Source organism: Delphinapterus leucas, chromosome 3 (assembly GCF_059928025.1).
Source record: "Delphinapterus leucas isolate spDelLeu-1000000601 "Yukka" chromosome 3, BTC_Dleu_Yukka2, whole genome shotgun sequence".
Classification (NCBI taxonomy): Eukaryota; Metazoa; Chordata; class Mammalia; order Artiodactyla; family Monodontidae; genus Delphinapterus; species Delphinapterus leucas.
Genome location: NC_143131.1, coordinates 83,140,572 through 83,166,302, shown reverse-complemented (window position 1 = coordinate 83,166,302; position 25,731 = coordinate 83,140,572). Strand labels below are relative to the sequence as shown.

Genomic DNA, 25,731 nt, shown 5'->3' with positions numbered 1-25,731 from the left:
CTCTGTTTACCAACTTGAATTTCGTTTATGTGCTATATTATTTTAGCTCATTCTCTTTCTTGAAAAAGCAAATATTTGAACTTGGCACTTATTTATATCTGCTCATGAAGAAACTACTGATTTTTATATTTTGCTGCGTTAAAGAGTAATGAGAATTCATTGTAGAATTCATGAATTTGGGGTAAAAACTACCAACAGAAGTGCTAAATGGCTAGTGGGCAATATTGTGGAAGCTTAAATGTTAGATGTATTTAAGGAGCAATTAAGTCCCATCTGTAGTTAAGAGGCCAACTAGTGGTAGAGAAGGCTGGCTGAGATATGCCTTAATGCTTCCCCCCAGAAGTCATAGATGACATTTTTATGAAATAAGTCAACATTTCCCTTTTATTAATACAAGCTCAAAAGAAAGACCTAAGAAGCAGACTCTTGTTTAAAAGTGGTAAATGACCAAAAGGCTAAATTCAGTCATGCATACATATAAGTGTGTGAGATATGTAACACAAAGATAAGCAATACTGTATATTTATTAGATATCTACTTAATGTCAAATGCTGTAGATTCACAATGGAAGAGCTGATCACTGCTTTAAAGGAATGCATAGGCTTTATGGTAGAAACAGAGGCATGTATAGCTAGGTAAGGTATAAACAAATGGTAAGGGGGTATATTGTCCGAAGTGTAGAATTTGTTCCTCGGGTTAGCAAAGAAGTCCTAAAAATCTACAATTTGAACTAAACTTTTAAAGCAGAAAATGATTTTAAAGAACTTTAAAGCGATTCTCAGGGGGAAAAAGACAGGGAGAGAGAGAAGAAACCAGAAGGAAATGTATTGCATCATTAGAGCAAACTGAGGCAAGAAAATAATTAAATACACTGTAGACTTGTGGAATAATGGAGTCCATTGTGGTGCATTGGAATACAAAGTTGGAAAAATAACTTGTCTGGTTGGGAAGATAATCATGAAGCACAATTAGATATGTGAATTTAGGAGAGTAAATCTTGTAACTACAGACTCTGTTGACAAGCAGAGATGCTAGAGATATGTAGGCCATTTAGGCTTTTGATTAATTTACTCATAAGATGATAAAGATATCAGGCAAAATCAGTGGACCTAAAAAGGATTGGGCAAGTTCAGGGGACCAAGTAAATACAATGGCTAGAACTCCTAAAAGAAAAAGCTGTCAAAACCCAGAGTTAAAAATAGTTTGCTTTGTATACTGTCACTGGGACTGGACTAAGGTGTTTTCATTTTGTTTTGTTTTGTTACTGAGATATTTTCCTTCAAGGATTTACCATTTCCTTGTTTAAACCTTGAGACAGTTTTTTGAATTGTTATTCTGCACGCAACTAAATTGCATTCTTATAATTAGATCCTGGTTATTCAACATTCATTCTCTTGACATTTGGCATGAATTTCCAACAAAGTAACATAAAATAATGCATTTGGAAGATAAGCAATTTTTTTAAGCAACAGAGTCCTGAAATTACAATTTGCATCTGAAAAAAAAAAGATGCGTTCTTGATAGAGAGCAGGTTCATAACATGTTGTTCTAAGAACACATCTTTTTAATTTTTTTAAGTTTTTATTGATTACAATGTACTGCAGATATTTTTCCCAGTCTGTGGTGTGCCTTTTCACTCTCGTAATGTTGTCTTTTGATGAACAAGAATTTAATTTTAACAAAATCTAATTTGTCTATAGTTTTGCTTCTTTTAAAAATTGTGGTAAAGTTTACACATAACATAATTTACCATCTCAACCATTTTTAAGTGTACAATTTAGTGCTTTTAAGTACATTCATATTGTTGTACAACTATCACTAACATCGATATCCAGAACTCTTTTCCTTTTGCAAAACCGAAACTCTATACTACCTGTTAAACAATTACTTCCCATTCCCTTCTCCCCCTAGTCGTTGGAAATCACAATTCTACTGTCTTTATGATTTTGACTACTCTAAGTACCTTATATAAGTGGAATCATACGGTATTAGCCTTTTTATGACTGGCTTATTTCACTTAGCATAACGTACATTGTTTCTTGTGGTTTTTTTTTAATTTAAATTTTATTTTGTTTGACATTAGTATAGCCACTCCCATTCTTGTATTACCATCATTTTTTTTTTTTTGGCTTTGTGTATGTGTATGGTGAAACATTTGAATTTCTTTCTTTTTTTAAAAAAATTATATACTTTTTGAGATATTTATTGTCTAACAAATTGGTTTATTATTATGGTGAACCTAAAAAATAACATATCTGACATAGTGAAGTGTATTTTTTTATGTTTCTTTTTTCTTATCAGTCATCCATTTTATATACATCAGTGTATACATGTCAATCCCAATCTCCCAATTAATCACACCACCACCACCACCACCCCCACTGCTTTCCCCCCTTGGTGTCCCTACGTTTGTTCTCTACATCTGTGTCTTAATTTCTCTCCTGCAAACCAGTTCATCTATACTATTTTTCTAGGTTCCATATATATGCGTTAATATACGATATTTATTTTTCTCTTTCTGACTTACTTCACTTTGTATGACACTCTCTAGATCCATCCACGTCTCTACAAATCACCCAATTTCGTTCCTTTTTATGGCTGAGTAATATTCCATTGTATATATGTACCATATCTTCTTTATCCATTCATCTGTCGATGGGCATTTAGGTTGCTTCCATGTCCTAGCTATTGTAAATAGTGCTGAAATGAACATTGGGGTGAATGTGTCTTTTTGAATTATGGTTTTCTCTGGGTATAGCCCAGCAGTGGGATTGCTGCATCATATGGTAATTCTATTTTTAGTTCTTTAAGGAACCTCCATACTGTTCTCCATAGTGGTGGGATCAGTTTACATTCCCACCAACAGTGCAAGAGTTCCCTTTTATCCACATCCTCTCCAGCATTTGTTGTTTGTAGATTTTCTGATGATGCCCATTCTAACTGGTGTGAGGTGATACCTCACTGTAGTTTTGATTTGCATTTCTCTAATAGTTAGTGATGTTGAGCAGCTTTTCATGTGCTTCTTGGCCATCTTTATGTCTTCTTTGGAGAAAAGTCTATTTAGGTCTTCTGCCCAGTTTTGGATTGGGATGTTTGTTTTTTTAATATTGAGCTGCATGAGCTGTTTATATATTTTGGAGAGTAATCCTTTATCTGATGATTCATTTGCAAATATTTTCACCCATTCTGAGGGTTGTCTTTTTGTCTTGTTTATGGTTTCCTTTGCTGTACAAAAGCTTTTAAGTTTCATTAGGTCCCATTTGTTTATTTTTATTTCCATTACTATAAGAGGTGGATCAAAAAATATCTTCCTGTGATTTATCTCAAAGAGTGTTCTTCCTATGTTTTTCTCTAAGAGTTTTATAGTGTCTGGTCTTACATTTAGGTCTCTAATCCATTTTGAGTTTATTTTTGTGTATGGTGTTAGGGAGTGTTCTAATTTCATTCTTTTACATGTAGCTGTCCAGTTTTCCCAGCACCACTTATTGAATAGACTGTCTTTTCTCCATTGTATATCCTTCCCTCCTTTGTCATAGATTAGTTGACCATAGGTGCGTGGCTTTTTCTCTGGGCTTTCTATCTTGTTCCATTGATCTATGTTTCTATTTTTGTGCCGGTACAGTATTGTCTTGATTACTGTAGCTTTGTAATATAGTCTGAAGTCAGGGAGTCTGATTCCTCCAGCTCCGTTTTTTTCCCTCAAGACTGCTTTGGCTATTTGGGGTCTTTTGTGTCTCCATACAAATTGTAAGACTTTTTGTTCTAGTTCTGTAAAAACTTTGGTAAGTTGATAGGGATTGCATTGAATCTGTAGATTGCTTTAGGTAGCATAGTCATTTCCACAATATTGATTCTTCCAATCCAAGAACATGGTATATCTCTCCATCTGTTGGTATCATCTTCAATTTCTTTCATCAGTATCTTATAGTTTTCTGCATACAGGTCTTTTGTCTCCCTAGGTAGGTTTATTCCTACGTATTTTATTCTTTTTGTTGCAGTGGTAAATGGGAGTGTTTCCTTAATTTCTCTTTCAGAATTTTCATCATTAGTGTATAGGAATGCAAGAGATTTCTGTGTATTAATTTTGTATCCTGCAACTTTACCAAATTCATTGATTAGCTCTAGTAGTTTTCTGGTGGCATCTTTAGGATTCTCTATGTATAGTATCATGTCATCTTCAAACAGTGACAGTTTTACTTCTTCTTTTCAAATTTGTATTTCTTTTTCTTCTCTCATTGCCGTGGCCAGGACTTCCAAAACTATGTTGAATAATAGTGGTGAGACTGGACATTCTTGTCTTGTTCCTGATCTTAGAGGACATGCTTTCAGTTTTTCACCATTGAGAATGATGTTTGCTGTGGGTTTGTTGTATATGGCCTTTATCATGTTGAAGTAGGTTCCCTCTATGCCCACTTTCTGGAGACTTTTTATCATAAATGGGTGTTGAATTTTGTCAAAAGCTTTTTCTGCATCTATTGAGATGATCATATGGTTTTTCTTCTTCAATTTGTTAATATGGTGTATCACATTGGTTGATTTGCGTATATTGAAGAATCCTTGCATCCCTGGGATAAATTCCACTTGATTGTGGTGTATGATCCTTTTAATGTGTTGTTGGATTCTGTTTGCTAGTATTTTGTTGAGGATTTTAGCATCTGTATTCATCAGTGATATTGGTCTGTAATTTTCTTTTTTTGTAGTATCCTTTTCTGGTTTTGGTATCAGCGTGATGGTGGCATCATAGAATGAGTTTGGGCATTTTCCTTCCTCTGCAATTTTTTGGAAGAGTTTGAGAAGGATGGGTCTTCTTTAAATGTTTGATAGAATTCACCTGTGGAGCCATCTGTTCCTGGACTTTTGTTTGTTGGAAGATTTTTAATCACAGTTTCAATTTCATTACTTGTGACTGGTCTGTTCATATTTTCTATTTCTTCCTGGTTCAGTCTTGAAAGGTTATACCTTTCTAAGAATTTGTCCATTTCTTCCAGGTTTTCCATTTTATTGGCATACAGTTGCTTGTAGTAGTCTCTTAGGATGCTTTCTACTTCTGCAGTGTCTGTTGTAACTTCTCCTTTTTCATTTCTAATTTTGTTGATTTGAGTCCTCTCCCTCTTTTTCTTGATGAGTCTGGCTAAAGGTTTATCAATTTTGTTTATCTTCTCAAAGAACCAGCTTCTAGTTTTATTGATCTTTGCTATTGTTTTCTTTGTTTCTATTTCATTTATTTCTGCTTTGATCTTTATGATTTCTTTCCTTCTACTAACTTTGGGTTTTGTTTGTTCTTCTTTCTCTAGTTCCTTTAGGTGTAATGTTAGATTGTTTATTTGAGATTTTTCTTGTTTCTTGAGGTAGGCTGGTATAGCTATAAACTTCCCTTTTAGAACTGCTTTTGCTGCATCCCATAGGTTTTGAGTCATCATGTTTTCATTGTCATTCGTCTCTAGGTATTTTATGATTTCTTCTTTGATATCTTCAGTGATCTCTTCATTATTTAGTAACATATTGTTTAGCCTCCATATATTTGTGTTTTTTACATTTTTTCCCCTGTAATTCTTTCTAATCTCATAGCATTGTGGTCAGAAAAGATGCTTGATATGATTTCAATTTTCTTAAATTTACTGAGGCTTGATTTGTGACCCAAGATGTGATCTATCCTGGAGAATGTCCCTTGCGCACTTGAGAAGAAAGTGTAATCAGCTGTCTCTGGATGGAACGTCCTATAAATATCAGTCAAATCTATCTGGTCTGTTGTGTCATTTAAAGCTTGTGTTTCCTTGTTAATTTTCTGTTTGGATGATCTGTCCATTGGTGTAAGTGGGGTGTTAAAGTCCCCCACTATTATTCTGTTACTGTCGACTTCCTCTTTTAGAGCTGTTAGCAGTTGCCTTATGTATTGAGGTGCTCCTATGTTGGGTGCATATGTATTTATAATTGTTATGTCTTCTTCTTGGATTTTTCCCTTGATCATTATGTAGTGTCCTTCCTTGTCTCCTGTAACATTCTTTATTTTAAAGTCTATTTTATCTGATATGAGTACTGCTCCTCCAGCTTTCTTTTGATTTCCATTTGCATGGAATATCTTTTTCCATCCACTCACTTTCAGTCTGTATGTGTCCCTAGGTCTGAATTGGGTGTCTTGTAGACAGCATATATATGGGTCTTGTTTTCGTATCCATTCAGGAAGCCTGTGTCTTATGGTTCAAGAATTTAATCCATTCACGTTTAAGGTAATTATCGATAGGTATGTTCCTATTACCATTTTCTTAATTGTTTTGGGTTTGTTTTTGTAGGTCCTTTTCTTCTCTTGTGTTTCCCACTTAGAGAAGTTCGTTTAGCATTTGTTTGTAGAGCTGGTTTGGTGGTGCTGAATTCTCTTAGCTTTTGCTTGTCTGTAAAGCTTTTGATTTCTCCATTGAATCTGAGTGAGATCCTTGCTGGGTAGGGTAATCTTGTTTGTAGGTTCTTCCCTTTCATCACTTTAAATATGTCATGCCACTCCCTTCTGGCTTTTAGAGTTTCTGCTGACAAATCATCTGTTAACCTTATGGGTGTTCCCTTGTATGTTATTTGTTATTTTTCCCTTGCTTCTTTCAATAATTTTTCTTTGTCTTTAATTTTTGCCAGTTTGATTATGCTGTGTCTTGGCGTGTTTCTCCTTGGATTCATCCTGTATGGCACTCTCTGCGCTTCCTGGACTTGGGTGGCTATTTCCTTTCCCATGTTAGGGAAGTTTTCGACTATAATGTCTTCAAATATTTTCTCTGGTCCTTTCTCTCTCCCTTCTCCTTCTGGGACCCCTATAATGCGAATGTTGTTGCGTTTAATGTTGCCCCAGAGGTCTCTTAGGCTGTATTCATTTCTTTTCATTCTTTTTTCTTTATTCTGTTCTGCAGCAGTGAATTCCACCATTCTGTCTTCCAGGTCACTTATCCATTCTTCTGCCTCAGTTATTCTGCTATTGATTCCTTCTGGTGTAGTTTCCATTTCTGTTATTGTACTCTTCATCTCTGTTTTTTTGTTCTTTAATTCTTTAAATCTTTGTTAAACATTTCTTGCATCTTCTCTATCTTTGCCTCCATTCTTCTTCCAAGGTCATGGATCATCTTCACTATCATTATTCTGAATTCTTTTTCTGGAAGGTTGCCTATCTGCACTTCATTTAGTTGTTTTTCTGGGGTTTTATCTTGTTCCTTCATCTGGTACATAGCCCTCTGCCTTTTCATCTTGTCTATCTTCCTGTGAATGTGGTTTTTGTTCCACAGGCTGCAGGATTGTAGTTCTTCTTGCTTCTGCTGTCTGCCCTCTGGTGGATGAGGCTATGCAAGAGGCTTGTGGAAGTTTCCTGATGGGTGGTGGGTAGAGCTGGCTGTTGCTCTGGTGGGCAGAGCTCAGTAAAACTTTAATCTGCTTGTCTGCTCTGGATGGGGCTGGGTTCCCTTCCTGTTGGTTGTTTGGCCTGAGGCAATGCAACACTTGAGCCTACCCAGGGCTCTTTGTTGGGGCTAATGGCAGACTCTGGGAGGGCTCATGCCAATGAGTACTTCCCAGAACTCCTGCCAGTGTCCTTGTCCCTTGGTGAGCCACAGCTGCCCCCCGCCTCTGCAGGAGACCCTCCAACACTAGCAGGTAGGTCTGGCTCAGTCTCCTAGGGGGTCACTGCTCCTTCCCCTGGGTCCCGACACGCACACTACTTTGTGTGTGCCCTCCAAGAGTGGAGTTTCTGTTTCCCCCAGTCCTGCCGAAGTCCTGCAGTCAGATCCCACTAGCCTTCAAAGTCTGATTCTCTAGGAATTCCTCCTCCCATTGCCAGACCCCCAGTTTGGGAAGCCTGACGTGTGGCTCAGAACCTTCACTCCAGTGGGTGGACTTCTGTGGTGTAAGTGTTCTCCAGGTTGTGAGTCACCCCTACAACAGTTATGGGATTTGATTTTATTGTGATAACACCCCTCCTACTGTCTCATTGTGGCTTCTCCTTTGTCTTTGCATGTGGGGTTTCTTTTTTGGTGAATTCCAGCATCTTCCTGTCGATGATTGTTCAGCAGCCAGTTGTGATTCCAGTGTTCTTGAAAGAGGGAGTGAGAGCATGTCCTTCTACTCTGCCTTCTTGAACCAATCTGGAAACATTTGAATTTCTTTCTCATTTCCTTTGTGTGTATTGTAGAGCTGTTTTCTTTGTAGTTACCATGGGGATTTCATTTAAAATCCTAAAGTTATAACACTCTTATTTGAATTTACACCAGCTTAACTTTAATGACATACAAAATGTTCTTTCCTCACCCCTTTCCGTTGTTGACATCACAAAATTATGTTTGTATATATAGTGTGTCCGAAAACATAAACTAATAATTTTTTAATGCATTAGTGTCCTAAATTATGTAGAAAACAAGATTTGGAGTTATAAACCAAAGTTACAGTAATACTAGATTTTACACTAACGATTTTTTTAATGTATTAGTCTCCTAAATTATGTAGAAACAAATGAAAAAATGTCATTATGAATCCTTGTTGCAGTAATACTAGCTTTTATAATTGCCCATGAATTTACCTTTAGTGAGATGTTTATTTTTCCACACATCTTCTTTTTTGATATGTTAAAAGTTGAGTATCATTGATTCATAGAAAAATAAAGAAGTCACTCTGTCCTATCTTACACACACACACACACACTCACTCTAACACACACATACAAATATATATACACACATACACACACACTCCAGTGATATCTTATTAAGGTTAAAATAAATATTTTGAAGTACTCCTTGACTATAGGAAACTAATAAGAAAATTTAAGATTACTGTGGATTAGTACTTTTTTAATAGACTATTTTTAGAACAGTTTTATGTTAACAGAAAAAATTGAGAAGATGGTGCAGAGATTTTCCATATACTCCCTGCCTCCACACATGCATAGTCTCCCACATTGTCAACATCTTCCACCAGAGACCTACATTTGTTACAATTAATGAACCTACACTGAAACATTATTATCACCCAAAGTCCATAATTTACACTACAGTTCACTCTTAGTTGTACATTCCATGTGTTTTGACAGATGTTAAATGACATGTATCCACCATTATAGTATCTTATAAAGTAGTTTCACTGCTCTAAAAATCCTCTGTGTTCAGACTCTTCATTCCTCTCTCCTCATTAACCCATAGCAAGCATTGATCCTTTTACTGTCTCCATAGTTTTGCCTTTTCCCAAATGTCGTATTGTTGGAATCATACAGTATATAGCCTTTTCACCTTGGTTTCTTTCACTTAGTAATATATGTTTAGGTTTCTTCCATGTCTTTTCATGGCTTGATTACTCATTCCTTTTTAGAGTTTAATAATATTCCATTGTTTGGATATACCAGTTTGTTTATCCATTCACCTATTTCTTCCAGTTTTGGCAATTATGAATAAAGCTGCCGAAAACATCTGTGTGCAGGTTTTTTGGGTGGACATAGTTTTCAACTCATTAGATTGCTGGACCTTATGATGAGTATGTTTAGTGTTGTAAGAAATTGATAAACTGTCTTCCAAAGTGGCTGTACCATTTTATACTCACACTAGTAATGATTGAGAGTTCCTGTTGCTCTGCATCCTCACTGGCACTTGGTGTTTTCACTGTCATTTTGGTGATTTTGGTCATTCTAATAGGTATATAGTGATATTTAATTGTTTTAATTTGCATTTCTTTTATGACATATGATGTGGAACATCTTTTAATACGCTTATTTGCCATCTGTATCTCTTCTTTAGTGAGGTATATGTTGAAGTCTTTGGCCCATTAATTTAGTCAAGTTGTTGGTTTTCTTACTGGAGAGTTTCTTGTATATTTTAGATAACTGTCCTTTATCAGATATGTCTTTTGCAAATATTTTCTCCCATACCATTGCTTGTCTTTTCATTCTGTTCACATTGTCTTAATGAAGTCCAGCTTATCAATTATTTCTTTCATTGATTGCACCTTTGGTATTGTATCTGAAAAGTCATCACCAAACCCAGAGATATCTAGATTGTCTTATATATTATCTTCTAAGTGTTTTATAGTTTTGCACTCTACATTTAGATCTGTGATCCATTTTGAGTTAATTTTTATGAAAGATGTAAAGTTCTTTGTCAAGATTCATTATTTTAATGGGAATGGACAATAGTTCCAGCACCATTTGTTAAAAAGACTGCCTTTTCTGTATTACCTTTACTTCTTTCTGAAACATCAATTGACTATATTTATGGGGGTCTATTTCTGGGCTCTTCATGTGTCATTTGATCTATTTGTCTATTCTTTGCCAGCACCATATTTTCCTGATTACTGTAGCTTTATAGTAAGTCTTGAAGTTGGGTAGTGTCAGTCCTCTGATTTTGTTCCTCTATCAATATTGTGTTGAGTATTCTGGGTCTTTGCATCTCTGCATAAATGTTGAAATTAGTACTTTCGTTCCTTAGATTCTGGTTTATATTTCTCCATTTACTACCAATAGCAAAACAATAAGAAGCATGGTTGAAATAGAGCATTTTCAGTAAATTAGAATCTAGATAGGATTATATATGATTAACAACCGTGAATTCATATCGCCCTTTTACATTTATTTTAAATATAGAAAGTGCAGAACCTTTTACTAATTAGTTCATCAATACTCTCTTATGTTTTGTCTTATTTACTTTTCTTCCATAAACTTTATAAATATAAACTATTTCACTATTTCCTAAACAGTTTATTCCAAAGAACAACAGGGCCAAACTTCTGACTACTGGTGAAGTTAATGGTATGCTTTCTTTTGATTACTATATTTTAGGTATTTTTGAGAAGACTTATTTTGAATTCTCCAGAAAGAACTTAACTTGCAACTTTCCTGCTTACACATCTACATCTTTCCCCTAAAGGTCAAGTGATTGAGTTCTAAACGGCGGCCCAGGGCATAAAAAGTAGCTCTAAATTTGCCTTTCACCTTTCAAATACGTTGGAAATTTGTACTCATGATGTATGTGAAAGGTAATATCATTTATGGAACTAGTGAAATTAACACATTAATACATGCAAATGTAGCATTTCAACATAATGTTTAAGCTACTAAAACTCAGAAAGAAAATAAGGAAGTGGGAACACTGATGAAACAAAGATGATTCACATGATATGAAAGCAAGAGCAAAATCCCCAAAGATCTACTCTTTAAGTATCTTTTTTACGTCTCTGAAACCCTGTGGTTAATACAATTCAGGAAAATAGTTTAGAGAGTTTCATATCCTCTGTTGATTAGTAGAGTTTGTTGTCTCTCGTGACAGATCTTCGTGCAGTCCATGCGTTTTACAGTGCACGTAATCACAATGTTAAAATGCAAAGGTCCTTCCAAGTACTGCAGTTACAAGTAGAAAGTTTAAGTGATTTGGAAAGCAAAAAAGTCCTTGAACACTAGGAGAATCCTTTAGTTTTCATATCGTCAAGCCTCATCATTTAAACTTTTTCCTCTCCGAAAATTTTGATGGCTTACCAACTTTAAGCATCCATTTAATTGTAGATTTTTTCAAGCTCTGAAAATATAGCCATCAATCACAAAACTCAGTGATGTTTTTTAATGTATGGTCATTCTTCCCAAGCCATGTTAAGTGAAACAGGAAGGGAAGGTATTGCAAGATTCTAATTTTAAAACAATCTTACCAAATAATGAAAGAGTAGCCTAATGGGGACAAATTTTAAAAACTATACTAACAAATTAAAGTGAATGCATCAATGTATTACACTGGTTTAGGATTGCAAGCTTTTCATTCGTATTTATTCAGAAGCCCCACATGTCCAATATTAATATTATTATTTTGTAATTTTCTTGTGAAGAATGGAACAATTTTCATAAGACTTTAAGAGTGAAGAGGAGATTTTGAAACATTAAAATGATTTGTTGAAACTTTAAAAATGTGTGACTACAAGATATAAAAATCAAGGCTTTTTCTTTATACATTGATAACAAAATTATCAACGTATAACCTAAAATCTGAAAAAAACATTTAACCCAATGATGTAATTTAATATGCAATTAAATTATTATATAAGATGTATTAAAATATATTTTTACAAAATATATAATGTTAGACAAAAAAATTGTAGTTACTATAATTTGATTCATAATAGTCAAGTGCTGTTTTTTATAATGGGATGGTTATATTTTATTTTCTCATTTTTTTAACATGGTGTAAGAAAAATTAAACAGTGCACAAAGTAGATCATCAGCTCCACTACCAACTACCATAGATAATTTCTTAAGAATTCTTCCAGGGGTCACCTTATCTTTGATAAAGGAGGCAAGTATATACAGTGGAGAAAAGACAGCCTCTTCAATAACTGTTGCTGGGAAAACTGGACAGCTACATGTAAAAGAAAGAAATTAGAACACTCCCTAACACCATACACAAAAATAAACTCAAAATGGATTAAAGACCTAAATGTAAGGCCAGACACTATCAAACTCTTAGAGGAAAACATAGGCAGAACACTCTATGCCATAAACCACAGCAAGATCCTTTTTGACCCACCTGCTAGAGAAATGGAAATAAAAACAAAAATAAACAAATGGGACCTAATGATACTTAAAAGCTTTTGCACAGCAAAGGAAACCATAAACAATACCAAAAGACAACCCTCAGAATGGGAGAAAATGTTTGCAAATGAAGCAACTGACAAAGGATTAATCTCAAAAATTTACAGGCAGCTCATGCAGCTGTATAACAAAAAAACAAACAACCCAATCCAAAAATGTGCAGAAGACCTAAATAGACATTTCTCCAAAGAAGATATTACAAATTGCCAACAAACACATGAAAGAATGCTCAACATCATTAATCATTAGAGAAATGCAAATCAAAACTACAATGAGATATCATCTCACACCAGTCAGAATGGCCATCATCAAAAAACCTAGAAACAATAAATGCTGGAGAGGGTGTGGAGAAAAGTGAACACTCTTGCACTGTTGGTGGGAATGTAAATTGATACAGCCACTATGGAGAACAGTATGGAGGTTCCTTAAAAAACTACACATAGAACTACCATACGACCCAGCAATCCCACTACTGGGCATATACCCTGAGAAAACCATAATTCCAAAAGAGTCATGTACCAAAATGTTCGTTGCAGCTCTATTTACAATAGCCAGGACATGGAAGCAACCTAAGTGTCCATCAACAGTTGAATGGATAAAGAAGATGTGGCACATATATACAATGGAATATATAAAAAGAAACGAAATTGAATTATTTGTAGTGAGGTGGATAGACCCAGAGTCTGTCATACAGAGTGAAGTAAGTCAGAAGGAGAAAAACAAATACTGTATGCTAACACATATATATGGAATCTAAGGGGAAAAAAATGTCATGAAGAACCTAGGGGTAAGATGGGAATAAAGACACAGACCTACTAGAGCATGGACTTGAGGATATGGGGAAGGGGAAGGGGAAGCTGTGACAAAGTGAGAGAGTGGCGTGGACATATATACACTACCAAACGTAAAATAGATAGCTAGTGGGAAGCAGCCGCATAGCACAGGGAGATCAGCTATGTGGTTTGTGACCACCTAGAGGGGTGGTATAGGCAGGGTGAAAGGGAGGAAGATGCAAGAGGGAAGAGATATGGGAACATATGTATATGTATAACTGATTCCCTTTGTTATAAAGCAGAAACTAACACACCATTGTAAAGCAATTATACTCCAATAAAGATGTTAAAAAAAAAAGAATTCTTCCAGGAAATAGACAAATAAATAAGCATTTTTAAAATTTTATATGCATAAATATATGTAAACCGTTCTAGATTAGAATCATGTGTACTCTTCTGCATTTTTTTTGAAGTTTGTACTTTGGGGAGTTTGCTCTTGTAGTTCTCATCCCTATTCCCTTATATTATAATGCTCTTATCTCTACTCAGATATCTATACTAGAGCTTAATTGATTTAAACTTTAGATTTCTTTATAATTAGTTCTGGAAAAAATATGCAAACAATTCTATTTGAAATCTTTGCCCCTTGGCAAATATTGTGAACTATTATTAAAGTATTTAAGCCAAAGATAAAATATCTCCCTTAATTATTTTATAATTTTTTATGATCCATTAGTTTTATTATTTTAATTTTACTGTAACAAAAATGATGTCTTTGCCCTATTTTGTCACCACATTCTAATTATTAATTTGTTTTAATATAAATATTCCTATAATAGGAACTATACTCATTAAAATGACAAGCTAATACTTTGTTTTAATCAGGATAAATACTTGGATTGAGAATTCACTGGTCATCATTGAGATTGATAAAAATACATAGTGTTCAGTGATATCACCTCCTTCATAGTTAATAATTCTAGAGTTATCCAACAATTTTGTAAACAAACATCTTCACCAAAACGATTTTTAAGGAAAAGATAAATTCAATTCCTATAAATTTTTTAAATTTCTATATGAGTTCTACTTCTTTCTTCTTTATCTTTTAGTTTAGAATACATATGCTACCCTTGTATTTGACAAATCTTCCAAATTTTTTTTATTAGAGGGATAATTTTACAACTACAAAAGAAATGTGCAAGTGTGAGATAAGTTGACTATATGACTGCTTTAAATTTCCTTGGAATTTAGAATTTCATTTGAAATGCTTGATATAACCCTCATGACCTACAGCAATGTTTCTCAAATTGAAGTTCACAGATGTATTTTGCCGGTTCTGAGAAAAAATATTCTTACTCCCTTTAAAACGTGTTTTTACATTGATCCAAGCTGAGAACACTGGCTTACAGAATTATTAAGAATGACTTAAAAGTTTGATCAAAGAAGGTCAAAACAAACCCTTCTTATTCTGACCACAGACAAGACTATTTACAATCTTGAGTCTCAGATTTGTAGCCTTTGAATTGTGGGTATTGACATAAATAATCATTTAGATCCCTTGGGCTTTGAGTTTCACTGGTTCTGTACTTTAGTTGTTCTTACTCACATGAATATTCAAAATGCCACAAGCATTTGTACTTAATTTTCATAAACGTCCTCAGGAATATCTTCTCTGTAACCTAAAGGAGGTTCATTTAACTTTTGATCATCACTAACTGAGGTAGCTTACTAAAATATTCCTGCTTTAAAGTCTGGAATTTAAATATTGTCTAGGAATTTGAATATTCTTTGCGTTCTTCAAGACCATAATTAAGCTAACCCACCCTCACTAAATGTTTCCTGTTTACAGTAAAAATACACACAGGCAAACACACACACATATACACACACAAATATGTATATGTGCATGTGTATATACATATGTATATAAGTAGGTATAGAAGAGATAAGTATATATCTTTGTTATGGGGCCATTCATTCTATTGAAGTTATTCTTTCTTTGGATTTCTACAATTATTAAATTTTTAAAAAGCATAGATCTTTCTATAAATGCAAATTATGGAAAATTATTTCTGGAGAAGTGTTTATTTGTTGCATATATGAAAAGTAAAAGCGTACACATATGCTATATATTACTCACAAAATACAATATTTAATATACTATTCGGATCTTGCATATATTTACAAACTATATAATGTATAACACACAGTTATATAATACAGTATACTAGTGATATATATATATATATATATAACAACTTATTCCATGCAAGTTGCTCTGCTAGACCATGAGTGTATCAAACAATATTCAATAATACATTGTCTTTTTTTATAATGATGATACATTGTTGATTTATATTCAACATGTCCTCGCTTGGATTTTCAAAAATTGATTTGCCATGCTTAATATACAGCAAATCTCCCACTCTATATTTATGTTTTTGGCTATCTTGAATTTATTATTTCTAGTAATTTCATCTTGTATTGGGAGACTGAGTATTCTTTTATACTATTACTGTGTCTAAATAACTTGAAATTTTTCCTCTTATTCAAAATATAAGATAATATTCTAATTAATCTGAATATTTCATGTCCAGTGTACTCATTTCTTCATTTTTGTTATTAAATAAAATTATGTTGAGCAATGGGATATCCCTTAATGTAACCTCCTAAGTTTCCCAGGGTTTTACTGAATCACTGATGTTTTCTTTTATCATTCAGCCTGTAAACTAGCTGAGTATTTGATTCTCAATGTAATGATCAAGTTCATAATTCCTAGCTTGTAGATTTCAATGTAGGAAGGAATAACAAGCCTTACAGAAATTATATCAAGTGACATCTCTAGCTCACCTCCTATCTGTGTAGCTGTCAGTCTGTTGTAAAATATTTTATTGGTCAAGTATACTTTTCTATTAAAAGAAAAGAAGCACACATTAGTTTCTTTGTTACAGCGCATGATTTTCTATATGGTTCTTACAAATAAACAGGTTGTATTTTATACATCTTCCAGCATCAACTTTTATTCCAGTTTTAAGACTAACACAAAAATACCGTGTCTCAGACTTTAGTTTCTGAACTTATACTTCAGATGTGAAAATTTGCCACTTTTAAATGAGTATAGAGATAAAAGGCTGTATAAAATTAGGTTGATCCTCTGCAGGCTAAATTCATATGAATGGCATGTACTTGCACAAGAAGTTGAATCAGACCAGGCTTCCAGTAGAATCCCCGGTAAAAATATAAGCTGAAACAGACCATTAGTAGACTTCAGGAAATTTGAGTAAATTACCTCTGTTATTCAAGTGGATTATTTTAGAGTATTGAATCAACTCAAAGTTGCATAAGGAAAAGCAATTTTAAAAAACAACTTTGAAAATGGAGAGATTCACTCCAAATGCTTTCTGAAAATGGCTTACTTGTTTTAAATTTAGTCTTATTCCAAAAACATTTCCATATGGTTTCCATTTTGACTAATGAGCAACACAGCTGTAATACTTCTTTATAAAACGTGTGTCCTTCATTAATGCTTTTGAGTAGTTAGAAACTGCTTAATAGGTATTTTAAACCTCATGATATTTCCATGATGGAATATTTCTTCCCTCACTGGGGACTCTGATATCCACCCTTCTGCACTGCAATGTTTCTTGATATCTTAATCTAGTTACCCTTGAGTCATGGTATTATTTTCTAGCAGCTCCCATCATTCATATTTCATTGTGGAATATGAAAATACAAATGGCTTGTATCTGAGAAGTCATTCATAGGTGTATGGCCCAAACAGGACCCTGTGGAAAACAGACCTGCCAGGCTGCCCTTAGCCAACATGTTTCCCAATTCTTGGTTCTCTCTCATTGAGATGAAAAGCTTTTGCAAAGTATTTAGAGCGTCTTCTGAGGAGTGGGGAAGCCTTCATGGCACTCAGTGATATTGACATATCCTGGGGTTTCTCCTTGGTATGCTTTATTTTCTCTTCTCTACCTAGATCATTTCTACTTCTTCAGTTTAAAGGTTAGTTCCAGTTGGGCACAGTTCCTCACTCTCGTTCCTTTCTCTGAAATTAACCTGGGTATCCTTTCTCTGTATTCTCTTCACAAGGTATGTATGTTTCAAACAGAACAGTCATCAAAATGTATGATTATTTTTTTCTCTGTCTTTTTATATTGTATATTTCATGAGAGAAAAGGTTGATTTATTCATCCCTTTATATACCTAAGAAAAAGTATGAAAGCCCTGTGTTTGCTATGGTGGGGCCTGGGGCCCAGGTGCAAGGGGGTAGAGAATGGAGTCATGAAAAAAGGGCAAAATTGTGCTGGAAAAAGACTTTGAAATTTGGTTTAGGGTTAGTTATTGAGAGCAATCAAAGAAGCAAGGCAGCAAGCAGAAGGGAGGAAAGGGTTTTTTAATATAAATCTGGGTACCACTGGAAATCACATTAACCGTTCAGCTTATGTTGAAACAGAAGGAAACCATGCCAGTAAGAAGGCTTGAATCTCAAATAATGAGGATAGAATGTGAATAACTTGTCTTTGCAGCAATTTACTAATTAATCAACTGGTATATATTAAGAACCAACTTGTGCCCAGTATTCACAACACTGTGAAAGCAATGCTTACTAAATTTTACCTACCTAAGTTGTTAGGATCAAAATATAAGTTCTAATTAAAAAGTAAATGGATCATAATAATGAAGTGTGACACTTGGGAACATCCAGACTGAACATATACAAACTCATCCTGGCCACCTGAGAAAATTGCCTTTGTTCCATAATTTTTTTTTTATTTTTTTTTATGCGGTACGCAGGCCTCTCACTGTTGTGGCCTCTCCCGTTGCGGAGCATAGGCTCCGGACGCGCAGGCTCAGCGGCCATGGCTCACGGGCCTAGCCGCTCCGCGGCATGTGGGATCTTCCCAGACCGGGGCACGAACCCGTGTCCCCTGCATCGGCAGGCGGACTCTCAACCACTGCGCCACCAGGGAAGCCCTGTTCCATAATTTAATAACTTAATGTTATTCAATTATTATCTTTCAAAATCTCTCTCTATATATATATTTATTTATTATGATGCTTTCTAGAAGAAAATGGTTATTTCAAACATGTTAGCCGAGGAAAGAAATTTATTTTCATCATTTTTTAAAATTCATATACTGACATTTAGTATTCAGAACAAAGATTTATACTGCTATATTTAAGAGCTACAGGAAAAATTCATGAATTTACTTCATGGATTGTATTCATTACATGCTTTTTGTTCTTTTATTGCCTTTCTACTCTCAAGACCCAATCTTGTAATGAGTGGTAGGAAGTACATGAATAACTTTAGAAATTCCCTTGTTTCTCTGACCTTTAAGGAAAAAAGACTAACACTGATCAGTATGCAAAATGTCTTGAATTGAATTCAATATGAATATCTTGAATTAATCTGCATAAAGCTATTGTAATTTAAATCCAAGTGATCTGGAAGTGACCACATTCAGAGATTTCTTATATACATTAAAATAATTAGTTGTGAATTTAAAATAAAAGGCAAATATATAATAATAAATTTTTAAACAGTGCGTATGACTAGGTACAGTCTAAGTTGGCTGAGGAATTGTTATTGAATCAGGTATCCCAAAAATCTTTTAAAATTTACAGTTTCTTAGCTCCTCAGAATAATTTAGATGTGGTTTAGCTTGAAGGAAATAGTTTAGGTTAAGTGTTTGCATTTGTTTGATCATAGTCAGCTAACTCTAGCTCCTCATATGATTGATCACATGATCACAGCCTCAAGCTACAACTTCCAAATTATGGCTATAGATCTTTGAAATGACACCAAGTAACAGTAATGTATACAAAGAGAATAAGGCAGAAGACTTGGGGCTTGACCACTAGAATTATCATGTGGGAAACAACTTATTGAGAGTCTTTTGCATATTTCAAAGGCCTGTGCACCAGCACACCATGATTCCTATTGGCAAGAGATCAAGGAAAAGGCCATCTCTTCTTTTTCTCTCTTCTCAGCCTTACCCCCAAATCATGTAAAAATTTGGGTGAATAAGTAAGGATGTTGTACAAGAATAAGGACTTTTGACTATATTTTTAAAGTCCCTTGAACAATTCTTTCTGGTTTTGTGTTTATATACAAACAAAGAATTGGAAAGCACATAGGCCAGGGGCAGACTGGAAGCTCTGTTTCCTACGGATTCCAGTTGCAGCCAGATACCTGGGATTGACTTTTCAGAAATGACATTTACATTTTCACACCTCATGGATGAAATAAGTGAAGAAGAGTGCTCAGAGAGACAAGAGAAAAATCAAAACCATAGAACCCTAGTAACAACCCATATTCAGTGGTAGGCAGGGAAACCACATGGCAGTGATCTGAGTCTGATACCTCTGCCAGCTTGTCCTCATCAATGCATATCCCAAGAAGCCAGGGGTTGTTCTTTGTTCCCCACTAATATGCTGAATGGTGTTCCTTTTTATGTATTAATAAGTGAGTGTGCTCTCCCTTGAAGGTAGGGCATTCGTGGTTCAATATGGTTTTCTGAAGACTGTATTTAAACACAATGTATATTTGTTGATAGATGTGGGAAATATTGTTCAGTAGTTTATCTTGAAAACCAGTCAAATCACATTATATAAGTTGCAAATTCTTACACTTATTTTTTCAGATCAGTGTTCACTGTCACAATCCTTTCCTCCAAATGGTATTATACTGGGACTCTCACTTCATGGGCCTAAGTGAAGGTAAAATCCTAAAGTATTTTCTCCGTTCTTAAGAACGGATAGTTTTTATCATATCTTAAGAACTTTAGCCTTCTGATACACCATTGTTACGCCTTGTCCATAAATTAAGTTTCCGTCTATATGGTAGAATTTTTGTATATGCCATGAAAGATTCCTGATTCCTCAAAAGACTTTACTTCTGTACAATATGAACAGATTTTTGTCTCAATGAGAAATAGCCACCTAAACTTCACATATTCAGGAGAGAGAGCAGCTTCGATAAGCAGTAAGGTACACATAACTGATAAGTAATTTTTACTTAATGGCAAATAGGTTGTTGGGATTAAAAGAAAGTAATAGTAAAGGCCCAATGAATATACATTGGGAGCAGCAGTACTGCTGATTTCTGTGCTAATGTTGCTCTTACCCTGTCTGTGCATCTTTATCCAGCTGGATCATGAAGTTAGGTCTCTCAGATAAGGTCAGTACCAAAAAACTGTAGGTGACAAGTCACTGCTCTGTATTCGTTAAATGCCTGCTGTATTCTTGCTTTTACATGAGTTTTCAGAATAAGATCTCATTGCCACAGCAGTGGTATTATTTAGCTATATTCCCTGATTAAATGTTCCTGGAGAGAATATCAGTCGAATGTTAGCGTATTAAGAACTCAGTTACAATCACTCAATCCTACCCTGCTTTAACTTTTATCCTCCAAACCGTCATCCAGTGGCCATGTTGGCAGTCAAATGAAATGTGTTGCAGAGAGATTGGGCTGGCAGTTGCTATCTTATCATTAATTCCTTACTAAAAAGAAACAGGTTTTATTTCAGGCAGTATACATTTTCATTGTCAACACCAAATTGTTTTCATAATGAAAGTATGGGTCATATTGCTTGTCCTAGTCTCTAATTACTCATTGAAAGCATGCTTTTGAAGAAAATATTGTCCTTTGATGTCAGTCTAGAGATAGCAAAATCAGTGGAAGAATTCATTTCTTCTTCTTTAAAAAATAAAATGTAATAAAGTAATAGTGCAATAAAGTAATTAGGAATTCTTGGATACTTAGCTTGTATAGATTCCACTGAATGAATTATATGGACTGAGTTTCCTTGGCCTTTGCAATAAGATCAGAGGAATTGGCCAGAATTAATAAAGCTGTAGCACCAAGCAACTGAGTTCAGATTTAGAGCTTCCTTGTTTCAGGTATCCAATGATATTTGTGCCAGTCTCAAACTTGGATGAAATTAAATAGCTAAAACAATCATGTGACATCTGGATATTCTTACATGATCTAAAATGCAAGGGATTCTTTATTACACTACTAATATTTTTTGATGATTTAGTCTAATAGAATTTAAGTTCATTTTTTTCCCTTTGCTCCAATGGATCTTACTTAAAGTAAAATTATTACTTACAGCTAAAGTTATAATTTTGCATTTTATTCCATTGATCATCTTACTCTTCTCAACAGAATTCTGCAAACTTTCTGCAGAAATGATTTTATAGCCATATATAAAATTTTTGCAATATGACAACCTGATCTTGCATTAAAATATCTGTTTCTCTGTAGTGCTTGGGAAAATTGTACAGTCATAAATAGCATCTATTTTAAAATAATAAAAATTAAAGGAACAGTGTTGGGGTGGAATATGGGCACTTTCCCAAAACTCTCATGTTTGTTTTTGCTCCTTGGTAGTCACCATTAACGAAAAAGAAATTGATACTTTGTGAATTCACAGTGTTGTAGTCATATAATCCGTCAGCAGGTCTCCGTTAATAAAAGTCACTTCTAGGCAGAATCAGTGCTGCTAAGCACATTTTGTAGTTTATTCAGCTGGCAAATATTGTCTTTCTTTTTTCCCTAGAACAGATGCCTACAACTGTACTGCTGTCAGTTTCCAAATTAGTAAGCTAATTATTTTATGGGAAATAATTAACACAGAATATGTTTCATACAAATATTTTAGTAATGCAGAAAGCATGGCATTCCTATCAGAGTGCACAAAAAAATGAAATACAAAGTTTTTCATTAAAAAGTTTATACTGAAGTGGAAAAATACTTTAAATTACTTAATTCCACATTTGGAAGATATGAATAGATGTGTTTCTGCATGTTTACCCCTTCAACGCTTATAGATGCATCCTGTGCCAGGAGCTGGGCTAGGTCTGAAGCTGCAGAGAAAGTAACAAAAGCATGGGCTTCCTCAAGTGATGGAATCCCCTCCTTCGTAATCCAGAGATTCATTTAAGGAAGAGACAAGGTAATTTGGAAATGCTAGCCCAAGGGATTTGGCAAATGCCTAGAATATCTCCAGTGGGATATATGAGCTGAGCGGGATCACTGAGCAGAGATGCACAAAACAGTTTCCAAGCTGGATTAAAGCTTAGCTAGGCGTATAGACCAAGAACTCACAGTAGTGCCTGTTCTCTAGTTGTATCATAGCTAAATACTGCATAATAGTCCTGGTTTTTTTTTTGTTTGTTTTTTGTTTTGCGGTACACAGGACTCTCACTGTTGTGGCCTCTCCCGTTGCGGAGCACAGGCTCCGGACGCGCAGGCTCAGTGGCCATGGCTCACGGGCCCAGCCGCTCCGCGGCATGTGGGATCTTCCCAGACCGGGGCACAAACCCGTGTCCCCAGCATCGGCAGGTGGACTCTCAACCACTGCGCCACCAGGGAAGCCCAATAGTCCTCTTTTGAAAGAACTAAACAGAATGACTTCGATACGTTATGGCTTGATTTTTAATAAAAGACTATACATCAGAATCCCAATTTACAAAAAGCTTCAAGATCTGAACAGTGATTCCACATGCTAAAATTTATTCTAGAAAGGGATGGAAGGTGATAAAAGGAAACAGGTATACAACTACTAAAATGAGTAACCTGTTTAGAAATAATTCAAGGTAACAGAACAAAATTTTATTCAGATGGATTTATGAATCTCTCTTCTTTGTCCACCATGATATATGGTGGGTTTGACATTTCCCTTGTTCTGGTTTTCTCATTTTACTTGGTGTGCACAGGAACTAAGTCCTTGGATTTTTCACAGCGTGTGAGACACAATATGAGGAGGAGGCATACTGGGACTGCAAATAGATTAGGTGGATGGCAGGGATGTACTGGAGAATAGAAGAGGAAGAAACAATTACAAAAGAAAAAGAAAAAAAAGGTGACACACCACTATTTTCATTCACTTTATTCTTTTGGATCTATATAATAGGAAAACTTTGGAGACTGGCTTTCTTATATCCTTAAGAAACCTGGGGACAGGAAAGTCAGAAGAGCAAGCACAGGCTTTCTGGGAAGGAGACTGAAAGGCAGACCAGACAATTCAAATGTGATGCTGCCCTGACTGGCCAGGAGATGATGGAGGCATGCAGTTTCCTCTCCAGCAGTTAGTGTGCTAGGAAATGACTGCATTGCTCGAGCCTTGTGACTCATGATGAAATGACCTGCTTGGGGAATTTGGCATCCTCACTCAGTGTTCTGGACCTTTTAACACTTAGGTTTGATTGGGGACTTTCTAAACAAGCTGATGGTTGATGATATTAGGGAACATTTTCATAGCTTGTTCTTCATTTCATTGTAGTAATACATTGAAAACAAGTTTTGTAGTTTCTTTGAAAATCCCCCATCTTTAACCCTAAAGGAAGCTCTAAAATCACCATGTATTTATGTATGTTCATCAAGCAAGTATATCCTTTGCTTTGGATTTCTTTAAAAATAGCACTCTATTCCTCCCTAAAATAAGTATAAAATATTTGAAAATCTTAAAAAAGGTGCAAGGAAGTTCATAACTGCTTAGAAAATTTTAACCCATTTGAAAAGCATTGAAGATTGTCGTTTCACAATCAGAAAATTTTGCTGTGTCTCACTGATAAAACCGCATATAATATAAAGTTCGGGATCAGGAATAGTTAAAAAAAGATTTGAGGTGTAGTGAAAATATTTAAAGGATATAATTTTTAAAATATATAAATATGTTATGCATAGCTAATTAATATATCTTGAAGAGACTGTAGTGATCCTTTGACATAATCGAGCTAAACCCCTTATTTTACAAAGCAGGCCATTGAGAGCCAGTCTGATCCAAGGCTAGACATGCAGATAGTAGCAGAGCCAGAACTGCTGATGCCAGCAGCTCACTTTCCACCCATATCTTTATAGAAAAATGTAGCTTTATATTAGTATGATAATATTTGTGCCATTTTATCATTTCTTTTGGATGTATGATTTTTCAATAAAACCTATTAATTTATGTAGCTTTGTACTCTTTACCAAAATGATATTCAGAAAGTGAATTCATTCCTGTTTATATGTTATCACAGATCTTGAGCTGTTTCTGGCCTGTGTTTCCTGGCAGGAGATAAAAGAAAATTATTTTTCATAGACAAGAAGAGGAAACAACCAAATAAACTGTGTGTCTAGCTAAGGATTTATACCCCAAACTTCAGGCACAAGTTTTAAAGTAATTCTAAAATAGAATTCCAATTTTTTTTCCAACTCCAAAAGAGATAACACAAATCTTATAGGAGGGTTCTGAAGCATTTCATTAAATTTAAGTTCATTTATCTGCTCAGGCTTTCAGCTGACATCTGCAGAGCAAAATCAAGATCTCTTCTAGAAAATTGATTGATGGTGTGCCATATTATTTGTAAAAGTCAAACCATCTAAATTTGAAATATTTTATTTTAAGTGAAAATTGAAATACCATAAGGAGCTTTAAAATTATTTGTCCAGAGAACCAGTGAAATTTGTATTATAACTAAATATCAATTCTTGCACATTCTAAGTTGGTGAAAGGCTATAGGAATAAAAAATAATCTGTTTTAAGAACTAGCTTTGTCAACATAGTTTAAACAGTTTTGCTGGGAAGCTTAATGTGGATGACATTGTTTCACAATTTGCTGAAATTACCTAGTGACAATTATGTTTTCTATCGTACACGTTTATTAGTCCATACAAAGCAAATGTTCATGAAGATATACCTGAGAAAAGTACCAGAGAATATATTCTAACTAGCTACAATGTTGATGACTTAGACTTGAATCTCTGGACTCAAGTCTTTATTTTAAGTCTTTATTTTTAATTCAGATTAAACTAATTGCATTCTTATAGGTAAATAAGCAAACAACTTGTTATACTGTTTTATCTTAGTATTTAATTTAACAGGTTTTTTTCTCTAGTACTCCCTGTAGTATTCCCAACATAATCAGGTACTAATGTTTGGACTGGAATGAGAAAAGTATAATTTAGATATTATTTCTGGTCAAGACAGATTCTTTTAAATATATTGTTTTCGGTGTCTATTTGGCACTCATCTCTTTGTTAGTGGTATAAGTAATATAATGTTGGTTTTCATTAAAATACCTGATTTCTTTCATTTCTCTTGTAGAAACACCCTATTGTTGTTTCTGTTCCTCTTCCTGTTTATGGAATAGGGATATCAAACTGATGACTGACCAGTCCGCTGACTTGTTTAACAACACAGATATTTAAAAATGAAATTTTTTGCTAATATTTCAGAGCCATGAGCTTTCAAATAAAAATTTCAATTTCTGTTGATTCTTTAAATATCAGAAGATCTGGCAATACTGGACCTTCACTTCTTCAAGATAACTGTGAGCCAGAGCTGAGTTGTCCTGTCTTCTGTGTCTAGGCGTTGT

General features: G+C 34.7%; 1 protein-coding gene across 2 annotated transcripts in view; it reads left to right on the top strand.

Moving 5' to 3' along the window:
* The window catches only part of ST8SIA4 (ST8 alpha-N-acetyl-neuraminide alpha-2,8-sialyltransferase 4), a 106,140-nt gene that overhangs the window by 39,086 nt on the left and 41,323 nt on the right, over positions 1 to 25,731 (top strand). The window contains exon 5 of one of the 2 annotated variants that reach the window (XM_022592163.2): positions 20,010 to 20,085. The exons of the other annotated variant lie outside the window; for it this stretch is intronic. Within the exon in view, the coding sequence (XP_022447871.1) occupies positions 20,010 to 20,079 (70 nt within the window). The 3' untranslated portion in view covers positions 20,080 to 20,085. The remainder of the gene's footprint in view (positions 1 to 20,009; positions 20,086 to 25,731) is intronic. 2 annotated transcript variants of the gene reach the window in all.